This window comes from Megascapheus bottae, chromosome 10 (assembly GCF_031878675.1).
Source record: "Megascapheus bottae isolate mThoBot1 chromosome 10, mThoBot2.hap1, whole genome shotgun sequence".
Classification (NCBI taxonomy): Eukaryota; Metazoa; Chordata; class Mammalia; order Rodentia; family Geomyidae; genus Megascapheus; species Megascapheus bottae.
The window spans coordinates 37,832,795-37,845,226 of NC_143518.1; the positions used below are offsets into that span (position 1 = coordinate 37,832,795).

General features: G+C 44.3%; 1 protein-coding gene across 2 annotated transcripts in view; it reads left to right on the forward strand.

The window, feature by feature from the left end:
• Nucleotides 1-64: 64 nt before the first annotated feature.
• The window catches only part of Smg5 (SMG5 nonsense mediated mRNA decay factor), a 35,390-nt gene continuing 23,022 nt past the window's right edge, over nt 65-12,432 (forward strand). For both annotated transcript variants that reach the window (XM_090340754.1, XM_090340755.1), the window contains exons 1-7: nt 65-281; nt 3,244-3,342; nt 3,913-4,036; nt 4,411-4,567; nt 6,985-7,074; nt 8,883-8,972; nt 9,800-9,878. In XM_090340754.1, coding sequence (XP_090196880.1) covers nt 208-281; nt 3,244-3,342; nt 3,913-4,036; nt 4,411-4,567; nt 6,985-7,074; nt 8,883-8,972; nt 9,800-9,878 — 713 coding nt within the window. In that variant the 5' untranslated portion in view covers nt 65-207. The remainder of the gene's footprint in view (nt 282-3,243; nt 3,343-3,912; nt 4,037-4,410; nt 4,568-6,984; nt 7,075-8,882; nt 8,973-9,799; nt 9,879-12,432) is intronic.

Genomic DNA, 12,432 nt, shown 5'->3' on the forward strand with positions numbered 1-12,432 from the left:
GGAGCCCGCCAATGGTCCGCGCCAGTGTGGCCGCTATCGCGAGACTTTCCCAGGCGGAGAGGCGGGGCTGCCGCAGGAGCCGCCTCACAGCGATGGCGGCCTGGCAGGGCCGGCGGCGGTGGCGCCTGCGGCCGGCGACGGCAGTGGAGGAGGTAGTGATGGGTGGTGGGGGCCTGTGACCACGAGTCGCCCCCGGGCCCGGACACCATGAGCCAAGGTCCCCCTGCAGGGGAGAGCAGCGAGCCCGAGGCAAAGGTCCTCCACACTAAGCGGCTCTACCGGTGAGTGCAGCTGCGGGGGGAAGTGGGGCGACGGCGAGGGGCGGGGCCTCCCGGGCAGGCGGGCCCGGGGCCGGACGCGGGACGGGGCGGGGGTGCAGTTTTGGACAGGGCCGGGAAGCGGGAAGGAAGCGGAATCTCCTAGCCTGGGACGGCGATGCGAGGAGGAGTTGAGTGGGTGGGAGGTTTGGAAGAAAGCACGTGGAGAAATCCCCCTGGCTGTGAGCTTCGGGTGGGCGCGGAGCTTTGCGGAGTTGGGATCAAGTTGAGGTGGAAATAGTGACCGGCGGTGGAAGGAGAGAGGTCACAAATGGAGACTACTCGGAGGGGAATGGTGCTTAGAACCCTGGAGTCCTTGTTTTGCCTCTCTCCTTATGTGACCTTGGGGTTCAGTTTCCTGTTCCCTGAAAGCAAAGATTTGGATTGGATATACATTGACATCCCTTAAGGCTCCAAAATGAGGGGGTTTGACCAGAAAAAGAGGATGGAAAACTGCTTGTGGTAGCTTGAGGCCACCAACTGGACCGTGCTCAGGCCGAGTTCAAGCCCTAGCTTGAGCTCTCCGAATTGTACAGAGCTGTCTCGGTTGTACTCTTCTCAAAGCCAATAATACATAATCAGTGGCAAATTCCATCTGCACGCATGTAAACCGCACGTGCAAACACACCAACTTACTGCCCAGGTAGGATTTGAGAAACAACTGGACTTCGGGTCCAGAGTGTACTGAGGGTATGGGAGCCCTTCTCAGGGCACCTGGGGACTCTTGAGTTCTGCCCTCCTCTCAGGCTCAGTACTAAAATCAGTCTCTTGCTAGGCAATTTCCATTCCTGGCTTTTTATTTCCATGGTGCCAACCACAGTCCTCAAGTCTTCAGCCTTTTGACTTTTTTCTTGGAAAATAAGCCTTTATAAATTCCTCCCACCTTGGCTGGAGGGTGTGTGTGTGTGTGTGTGAATTGGAACATAGGTCCCCAAAACAAATCACATTAGGATGAAGTATAGAGACCAAGCCAAGTTTTCTGCCTCTAGTAGGAAGTAAGGTTTGGGATCTTAGACTCTGTTAAACAGTTATTTATCTGAAAATACTAAATTCCTTGCCTTGGACCCCACTTGGCAGTGAAAGAGTCAAGAGCATGCTGTCTTCTTCCCTGAGTAGGAATCCAGCTGCTCTGGCCTTGTAAACCAGAAGGCAAAGGGGTGTGTAAGCTGCTCCAAAAATAGAAAAGTGATTCAATCTAGAAGCTACTGGACTGCCTTAGTAGACTCCCCTAGCCAGTCCCTAGTTTGATGAGGAGTTGGCTAGGGGTGGTATATGTGCCTCATGCTGCTGAGTCTTGGTGCTGCCTGTTATTAGACAGTATGGGTAATGTGCGATGTCCCTCACTTGTCTCCTGCCTTATGTTTTCTCAGATTTAGTCTTTCAAACCCTACCTTGACAGTACTGACAGACTTAGGCATGTGTGGCTTACATGTATGCATATGATATGACTTTTTTTTTTTTTTTGGACAGTCCTGGGACTTGACTTAGGATCTGGGCACTGTCTTGAGCTTCTTTGCTCAAGGCTAGCACTGTACCACTTGAGCTACAACACCACTTCCAGCTTTTTCTACGCCCAAGCCCAGAGTTCAAGTCCCCTGACAAAACAAAACAAAAAAAGCAAAAAACAACAACATAAAAACTCATGGCCTGAGCACTGGCCTTAGTTTTTTTGCTCAAGGCTGGCATTCTACTAATTGAGCTAAACTCTACTTTTTGCCTTTTGGTGGCTAATAAAAGTCTCATGGACTTTCCTGTCTGAGCTGGCTTTGAACCTTGATCCTCAGATTTCAGCTTCCTGAGTAGCTAGGATTACAGGTGTGAGCCACCACACCCCGATATTAATAACTTTTTTAAAGACTGGGAATCTAAAGAGAGCCCTAGACTATTTCAAATGTATACACTGGCTGAGGGGTGGAGGGAAGGCCAGAAACAATGTAAGACTAAAGGCTTTTGTATATTTCAACATTTATAAATTTGGTAGACTACAATAATGATGCTTAGTTTTATAAAAGTAAACAAGTTATTGTGATATTAGCTAAGTATAACTATGACCCAGTACTGTAAAATATATGTAATTACTTAATATCAATAACAAAATACATAATAATAATAAAAAAAAAGGCCAGAAATAGAGTTGTGGCTCAAGTGGTAGAGCATTAGCCTTGAGCACAAAAGCTTGATCTCAGGGCCTGAATGCTGTCCTTGCCACTTTGAGGCACAACTCCACTGCCAGTTCTCTGGTGATTAATTGGAGATATGAGTCGCCCAGACTTTTCTGCTTGGACTGGCTTTGAACCGTGATCCTTAGATCTCAGCCTCTTGTGTAGCTAGGATTATAGGAGTGAGCCACCAGTGCCTGGCATATTTCACATTGTAGACGGTAATTTTTTTTTCCTATTTTTTGAATTAGTGTCTTCCTGTGTTGCCTATGCTGATCCCAGACTTTTGACATTCTAGGTGCTGGGAATAGGGACATGTGTCAACATACCTGTCTGAGGGTAATTATTGTGGTAGGCTGACCTGTGGATTGTAGGTGTCTAGAAGCACTCATGGAATTCCTGTAACATTTTCCTTACTTGTAACAACAGAAAATCTCACATCCTATGTCCATATGGAGATTGTGGAGTTTGTATGTTATGTTGTACCTGTAATTCTGCTTTTTTATTTATAGGGCTTGAAATCAGAGCCTCGGCTCTGTCCCTGAGCCACTTCAAGTTTTTGAGTGTTAATTGGAGATAAGAGTCTGACAGGGACTTTGCTGTTCTGATGGGCTTCAAATCACGATCCTCAGGTCTTTGCCTCCTCAGTAGCTAGGATTATAGGTTTGAGGCACAGACACCCGTCCCACCTGTAATTCTTTAACTCTTCCTTTAGAATCAGCAACCCAGATGGGACTCAGGGGCTCTTTGCTCATGTTTTTCTGCAGGGCTGTGGTGGAGGCTGTGCATCGACTTGACCTCATCCTTTGCAACAAAACTGCTTATCAAGAAGTGTTTAAACCAGAGAACATTAGCCTGAGGAATAAGTAAGCTGGAGACTAAACCTGAGATCCTTACTGTTTCCTTGCCCATCTTTATCTTTACAGAAACCCTTCCAGACCTTAACACACATTTTCTTTTACCTCTTGACTTCATGGTACCATTATGGACTGTGAATTTTTGGCTGTTAGACTAGAAGAATGACGTTTGTTTGAAGGAGTTATCTTGGAAGACAAAGGTGGGATAAAAAGACAGAGAAAGAAGTGGTGCTGTGGCTAAAGGGGTAGGGCGATAGCCTTAAGCTGAAGAGCTCAGAGATAGCGCCTGGCCCCAAGTTCAAGCCCTACTTTGAAAAAAAAAAAAAAAAGGAGGGGGTAGAGAAATAGAGTAAAGGAACTGCAAGAGGAAAAATGCACATTGTTAAAATTCTTTTTGCTTTTGCATTTGAAATTCCCACTATCTTCCTATACTTCTGCTAGCCCACATTATATTGACTTTAGATATCTTTTGGGAGGCATATAGATATATCAACAGGAAATACAAGTCTCTTTGCCCTCTCTTCTTGTGTCTCTCACCAAAGAATGACAGCCATTTATGATTTCTTACTATTCTCTCAGGCTGCGTGAGCTCTGTGTCAAGCTCATGTTCCTGCATCCAGTAGACTATGGGAGGAAGGCTGAAGAACTACTGTGGAGAAAGGTATACTATGAAGTTATTCAACTTATCAAGACTAATAAAAAGGTAAGGAAAGTTTCTGGACTTGGGAAGAAACTTGTCTGAAAAGCGGATGTTAAGGATGTAACAATGAGTTGTCCTATTGCCCCAGTCTTCTGTCCAGAGTATGATTGAGGTAGAGGAACCAAAGACAAGATGACAGAAAAGAGAGAGACAGACATAATTGAGATTAGAGAAAGAATGGAGTCTGGTACCATATAGGGGAGACCACAGAGGTAGATCTAAGGCTGCAAGGGTGACGTGTGAATGAAGGGAGATGTTTTTGATGTTCCAAAGCCAAGAATAGAGGTTTTATTTTCTTAATAGGATGAATAGTTGAGGAATAGGGAATGGTTCTCTAGGCATATTACTTAGACTATTCTTTTCCTTTTGTAATCTAGCACATCCACAGCAGGAGTACATTGGAATGTGCCTACAGGACACACCTGGTCGCTGGTATTGGCTTCTACCAGCATCTCCTTCTTTATATCCAGTCCCACTATCAGCTTGAACTCCAGTGCTGCATTGACTGGACCCATGTCACTGACCCCCTCATAGGTAATTGAAACTGAAGACAGGTGATATAGAGGAGTAAAATTTTCATGCTCCTCTTCTGCTGGCCTTCTTTTCCTCTGGATTTGTGTGCTTTGTGACCTAGCCAGGCTAAGAAATACTAGCAATACCTGCAGATGCTTCATGAAACTTGACAAACATATGAGTTAGAATAGAGAGAGAGAGTTGTCCCTGAGCTCTAGTGCCTTGGTAGGAAGATCTGTGAGACTCTTATCTCCAAATAACCAATTAACTACCAGAAAACCAGAAGTGGTAGAGCTCTAGCCTTGGGCCAGAAAAGCTCAAGGATAGTACTCAATGCCCCAAGTTCAAGCTCCATAAAAAAAACAAGCCGAAAGTGATGCTGAGGCTCAAGTGGTAGAGCTCTAGTCTTGAGAAAGTCCTAGGACAGTAATTAGGCCTTGAGCTCAAACCCAGGACTGGCTAAAAAAAAAAAATGAGGCCAGAGTGGTGGCTCATGCCTGTAATCCTAGCTACTTAGGAGGATGAGATCTGAAGATACTGGTTCAAAACCAGCCCAGGCACAAAAGGACCTGAGACTCTTATCTCCAATTAACCTCTAAAAAACGGGAAATGGGGCTTGGCTCAAGAGATAGGGCAGTAACCTTGAGCTGAAGAGCTCAGAGACAACACCAAGGCCCAGAGTTCAAGCCCCATGACCCACAAAAAAAAAAAAAAATAGTGTGAGACGCTTTATCTTTGGTTAACCACCAGAAAACTGAAAGTGGAACTGTGGCTCCAAGTGGTGGAAAAGCTCAGGCACAACACTCAGGCCCTGAGTTCAAGACCCATGATCGAAAAAAAAAATTCAGCCAATCAGGAAGTGTTAATATGAACATTAGGAAGAGCTTTTCAGAATGGGAGCTTCCCAAGCAGGAGAGGCTGTCATCCTGGGGGATGGATGATAGGATGGTCTCTGGAGCCAGACTGCTTTTTGAGTTCTGATTCTGCCACTTAACAGATTTGTACTTTTGCAAATAGTAACTTCTGTAGAGTTGCTAAAGGGATCAGGTTAATGTTCCAGATACTTAAATCAGTATCTGGCATGTTGAGAAACTACTTAAGTTTGTTTGATTTTCTTTCTTTTTGTGGGGAGTGGGTGCTTAAGGTTTTTTTTTTTTTGTTTGTTTTGTTTTGTTTTGCCAGTCCTGACTTGAACTCAAGGCCTGAGCACTGTCCTTGGGCTTTCTTAGGCCTAGAGCTCTACCACTTGAGCCACAACACTGCTTATGGCCTATGTATGTGATATGGAGGAATTGAACCCTGGTCTTCTTGTATGCTAGGCAAGCACTCTACCACTAGGCCAAACTCCTGGCCCTTCCTCGCCTCTACCCCCCCGGCACCCCCCCACCCCCCAGTCCTGGGGCTTGAACTAAGGGGCTGGAAACATTCTTTGGACACTTTTTGCTCAAGGTTAGCGCTCTGCCACTTGAACCACAGTGCCGCTTCTGGCTCTTTCTGTATATGTGGTAGTGAGGAATTGAACCTGGGTTTTTGTGCATGCTAGGCAAGCACTCTACCACTAGGTTACACTCCTGGCCCTGCTTAAGGTCCTTGACCTAAATTATAAGGCTACTTGGATGAAGGGAAGGGAGAGATAAGATACCAGGCATATTTAATTTGGGCCATCACCTGTCCTTAAGCAAGATAAGCTAATTGTCTCTGTTGAAGACTCTCTGGTGGCTACCTTTTCTCCCTGGGCCTTCACTAGATAGAAGCTAAGAGTATTTGCCTGGGCCTGTTTTACATTTCATTCTTTTTGGGCAAGTTAGTTTCTCATCTTTACCTAAGCCTTTTACGTAAATACCTCCTACACAAGCGATTTTTAACATTCCTGACACCCAAGCCTCATCTCTTCATTCTTTCTGTTAGTCTTCCTATGTTGACCTTTCAGATGAACTAAAGGTGGTATTCTGAAGTTGCGCAGTGGCTCACACCTGCAATCCTAGCTACTCAGGAGGCTGAGATCTGAGGATCTAGGTTCAAAGCCAGACCAGGCACAAAAGGACCTGAGACTCTTATCTCCAATTAACCTTTAGAAAAGGGTAGGGTGATAGCCTTGAGCTGAAGAGCTCTGGGGCATTGCCCAGGCCCAGGGGAAGTGCAGTAGCCTCTAGCTGAAGAGCTTAGGGACAGCGCCCAGTCCAAGTTCAAGCCCCATGACCGACAAAAAGAAAAGAAAAAAAAAGTGCTGTTCTGAGTTGAGGGCCTAAATCTCCTTTCAGTTCCAGACCCAGGAATCTTTGTCTGCCTTCATTCTAGATGAGTGTTTTCTCTGCCCTGGAAGATTGTTCAAGGCCTACCTACAATCTCTTTTTTTTCACCTGTGAGAGTATTTCTAAATACTCTCCTAAATAGGGCCAGAGGAAAAGGTTATAAATCAATCTCTCTCTCTCTTTTAGGATGTAAGAAGCCAGTATCTGCCTCAGGAAAGGAAATGGATTGGGCACAGATGGCATGCCACAGATGTCTGGTGTACCTAGGGGATTTATGTAAGAAGCTGTACTTCTAATTTTCTCTGTTTTGGGCTGTAGGAAGGGCACAAGCTGCTTCAGTTGTTGTTTTCACCTTAAATGTGATTGAAGAGCAAGAAAAGCTATTTCCTTTATTGACTTTCTCATCAATTTGCTTATGGTGATCCTCTCTTCTACCATCCTCCCATAAGTCAGAGTGGACCACTGAATAAGCAAAAGGGAAAAGGCCTTCAAGGTCTTCAAAATGATCACTGTTTTTAGTAGTTGTTGGGAAGAGTTTAAGTTAATGGAAGGCTTGCTTTTGTCCTTATGGGCTCCTAGGAACTTAGCATAAAGCTCAGTAAATCCTTATTTGCCTGACAAATGGAATAGAGTTGTTTTGTGCTGGTTGCTTATGACTTACATCTGTAATCCTAGGTACTGAGATCTGAGGATCACAATTTGAAGCCTTGAGCTACATGACTGGCAACCCAAGCCCTTTCAAGCCCCAGTGATAACACATTACAGAAAGGTCTATCAGGGCCAAGTTTAGCCTACTGGTAAAGTGCTTGCCTAGCATGCACAAAGACCTGGGTTTAATTCTTCAGTACACATAGATAGAAAAAGCCGGAAATGAGCTGGGTACAGTGGCTCACACCTGTAGTCCTAGCTACTCAGAAGGCTGAGATCTGAGGATCACAGTCCAAAGCCAGCCCAGGCACTAAAGAACATGAGACTCTTATCTCCAATAAACCACTAAAAAACTGGAAGAGATGCTGTGGCTCCAGTGTTAGGGTAGTAGCCTTGAACTAAAGAGCTCAGGGATAGCACCCAGGCCTAGAGTTCAAGCCCCACGACAGAAGGGGGAAAAAAAAAAAAAAGCTGGAAGCGCTATTTTGGCTCAAGTGGTAGAGCTCTAGCCTTGAAAAAGCCCATGCATGGACAGTGCTCAATCTTGAATTCAATCCCCAAGACCGGCCCCCCAAAAATGCTATCTTGCAGTTTTCATACATTCCTCCCTCATTAGGCTTCTGGTGTGTGACTGCTGAACACATTATCTTTTTTGTTGTTGGTCTTGGGACCTGAACTCTGGGCCTGGGCATTGTCCCTGAGCTCTTCAGCTCAAGGCTACCACCCTACTCCTTGAGCCACAGTGCCACTTCCACATTATCTTTTATTGGCCTGAGTTTTCTGCTGTCTCTGCCCCAAGCCCATTCCTTGTCACATGGTGCAGAGTGGTCAACTATTTCATATTAGGTGTACCAGTATGTCCTTGTCAGTGTCTTCCCTCCAGAATTATTTAGTTGCATTCCAGAGTCAAGTGTCAGAGGTCTTTTTAAGCCATTATATATGCTGCAGCTCCCCATAATTGAGAAGAGATAATAAAGAAGAGTTAGACAAATGCTGATAGTCCTCAGTTCAGAGCGAGCCATGGAAGAAAACTCTTATGAGACTCTTAAGCAGCAAAAACGGCTGGGTGTAATCTGTGGAGTGCTAGCCATGAACCAAGAAGCCAAGCAAGAGCATAAAGCCCTACGTTCAAGCTCTGGTACTTAAAAAAAAAAAAAATGCTGAGGCCTGAGACTATGGCATAGTGATAGAGTGCTTGTATAGCATACACAGAGCCCAGGGTTTGATTCCTCAGTACACGTACATAAAAAAAGGCCTGAAGTGGCTCTGTGGCTCGAGTGGTAGTGATAGCCTTGAGCAAAAGAGGCCAGAACTGTCAAAAAATAAAGAACTGAGCAGTTTTCCCCTAGTCATATAGTATTATACCAGAGACTGCCTCCTCTCTTATGTCCCTTCCTTTCAGGGACACGTTTTCTAAAATCTTTTTTCTTCTGTAGCACGCTATCAGAATGAATTGGCTGGTGTAGACACGGAGCTTCTAGCTGAGAGATTTTACTACCAAGCCCTTTCAGTAGCTCCCCAGATTGGTAAGTAAATCCTCACAGGAGCTTCTGAAATAGTAGCATTTCCATTAGGAAGATAATACTAATGAAATTTCGGGCCACTTGCTTATTTCCCTTTGATCCTTGCTACTTAAGCTCTCTTATATTTCACGTATCATATATATTTTCTACTTAGTAGTGCACACTCAGAAGGTACCAGGAAAGTCTTAGCTTTTCCCCTTGTTAAGTCTTTTTTTTTTTTTTTTGCCAGTCCTGGGCTTGAACTCAGGGCTTGAGTACTGTCCTTAGGTTTTCTCAAAGCTAGAGCTCTACCACTTGATCCACAGCACCACTTCTGGCTTTTTTTCTATGTATGTGGTACTGAGGAATCCAATCTAGGTCATTGTGCATGCTAGGCAAGCACTCTACCACTAGGCCAAACTCCCAGCCCATGTCTACAGTCTTTTGGAAGAGAAAAATACATTGGCTTTCCCCACAGGAGGTGCAGTAAGAAAAAAGAATACTATTTTTATTATAGGGAAAGATGGGAATTTGCATGTACAGTATGTACATGCAAAGAGGTAAAAAATAACCTGAGCTGAGAAAGTTCAGAGTGCTCTTGGGAAAAGCTGTAGTGGAAGCTGAAGGAGTATGTTCTATCAGTTTAGGTAAAATTTGGGAAACCAAATAGACAAAGAGAGGTTAGTAACCCTGAAGTAACATTAACAGCATCAATCTGAGATACCAGTGTCAGTTCCAGACCCAGCTGTTGTTCTCATGAGTTGTCTGATGCCTGATGTCTAATGTCTAGTGGGCCTGACAGCTTTAACTGAAAATTATAGGCTTAGAATTTATTTATTTTTTCTATATAGGAATGCCTTTCAATCAACTGGGCACCCTTGCAGGCAGCAAATATTACAATGTGGAAGCCATGTATTGCTACCTGCGATGGTAAGTAATTGCCAGTTCCTTCCCCTGTTTTCATGTCCACATGGCCTCTGCTTCCTTTCCTGTTGCTCCTGTTGCTTCTTCAGCTCCTGATGATATAGATAGGGAAATATACTAGATTGAGGGTTTTTCCACTGTAGAAGACTCTTACACTCCTGGCTGCTTTTCAAAGAGCCAAGTGGATTTATAGACAATTCAGCAAATAAAATAACTATATCATCATATATTAAATACAGGATTGCTATTGTCTGGAAGAAGGAGTACATTGCTGGATGCCAGTGGCTCACACCTGTAATCCTAAGTACTCAGGAGGCTGAGATCTAAGGATTGCAGTTCAAAGCCAGCCAGCCCAGACAGGAAAGTCCATGAGACTCTTATTTCGAATTAACCACCAGAAAACTGGAAGTGGTGCTGTGGCTCAAGTGGGGATGCAGGGTGCTTGCCTTGAGCTGAAGAGCTCAGGGACAGAGCCCAGGCCCAGAGTTTAAGCCCCATGACCAAAAAAGAAGGAATATATGTGGTATAGTAATACAATGTTATAAAACTGGCCTATAGAAAAAAACCTTGGCGTTTCAGTGTCTTTTTTTTTTTTCTTTTTGACAGTACTAGGGTTTGAACTTGGTCTTGTGCTTGTTAGGCTCGTGTTCTACCACTTGACTCACACTTTTTAAACTGAGCTTCAGTGTCTAAATGTGATGACACAGCATGGAAGGACCAGCTTAGCAGCTGGGTGGATCTGACCTTTAGCTCTTAGAATAAAAATAGGGGATAGGTGTGGCTGACTTTGTGAAGCACCAAGCAGTGGATAAAAGTGTCAGATACCAAGTTCAATCCCTGATCTCAGATAAATAAGAAAAAAAAATTAGGGCACCCAAAATTGCTGGGGCATAAGATACAATGGAGTCATCATGACTAAGTACACATGAGGCTCAAAATTGTAGTAAAGAAGCCTCGTAGCCGGGCGTTAGTGGCTCATGCCTCTAATCCCAGCTATTCAGCAGGCTGAGATTTGAGGATTGTGGTTAAAAGTAAGCCAGGACACAAAGTCATCCAGGGCATGGAACTCCTAGAGACTCTCATCTCCAATTGACCATCAGAAAACCAGAAGTGGCGCTGTGACTCAACGTGGTAGAATGGTAGCCTTGTGTTGAAGAGCTCAGGAACAGCGCCCAGGTCCAGAATTCAAGCCTCTTGACCAACAACAACTACAAAAAGGAAACCTCGTTGTTGCTACCTCCTAAGGCTAAGGTCTATACAAGGACCTAAACCAAGCTGGGTTTTGCCTGTAATCCCAGTTACGCAGGTGGCTGAAATCTGAGGGTAAAGGTTTGAAGGCAGCCCTGGTAGGAAAGTCCATGACACTCTCAATCTCCAGTTAACTACCAAAAGGCTATAAGTGGAGCTGTGATTCAAATGGTAGTACACTAGGCTTGAGCAAAAAAATTCAGGGACAGCACCCAGCCCTGAGTTCAAGCCCTAGGACTGGCACACAAAATAAAAATAAGAGGCTGGGAGTTTGGCCTAGAGGTAGAGTGCTTGCCTAGCATACACAAAGAGCAGTGTTCAATTCCTCAGCCAGAAGTGGTGCTGTAGCTCAAATGGTAGAGCTCAAAGACAGTGCCCAGACCCTGAGTCAAAGGCCCAAGACTGGCAAAAAATAACTAAAAATAAATAAATAAAATAAAAATTAAACATGTAGGTCGGGAACGTGACCTAGTGATAGAGTGCTTGCCTAGAGTGGGTTTAATTTCTTTGCACCACATACACAGAAAAAGCTGGAAGTGATGCTCTGACTCGAGTGGTAGAATGCTTGATTTGAGAAAATTCAAGGACAGTGCCCAGGCCCTGACTTCAAGCCCCAAGACTGGTAAATTGTGCGTGCGTGCGTGCGTGCGTGCGTGTGTGATTCCCAGAGTGGGTTATTAAATAGACTAGGCCTCGGTAGAGGTGTTCATAGCTTAAGTGGTCAAATACAGAAGTGTATTCACAGATAATAAAATAGTCAACCATTGATGTATATAAAGTAACAAAATATCCTTTACAATTTTTCTTTGACAATTCTAAGACCTGAACTCAGGGCCAGGGCACTGTCTTGAACTTCTTCAAGGCTAGTGCTCTACCACTCGAGCCATAGCACTACTTCCAGCTTTTTCTGTATCTGTGGTACCAAGGAATCAAATCCAGGGCCTCATGTATGCTAGGCAAGCACTGCTCGACCACACTCATGGCCCTCTTCTTTATAATTCTGTATGCTGTAATCCTTAGTTCACCTGGTCAAGGAAGTCTATTGCCTGTTTTAATGAAGTATTAGCTCTTAAGTGCATTTTCTTCTCTACTACATCAATGTAGACTGAATTTTGATAAATAGACCACTATTTGTTTATAGTATTACATTCATAAGCTTAGAGTGAGTCACTTTCAAAATAGAGCAAGCATGTCCAAATGTGGGAGGTGCCCAGTAAACTTAGCTTAATATTCTAAACAATTCTGCCTCACTGTTTATGGGGTAGGCACTTGGACAGTGTTGTTTTGCAATTCTCTCTTTTCATTTGTGTTG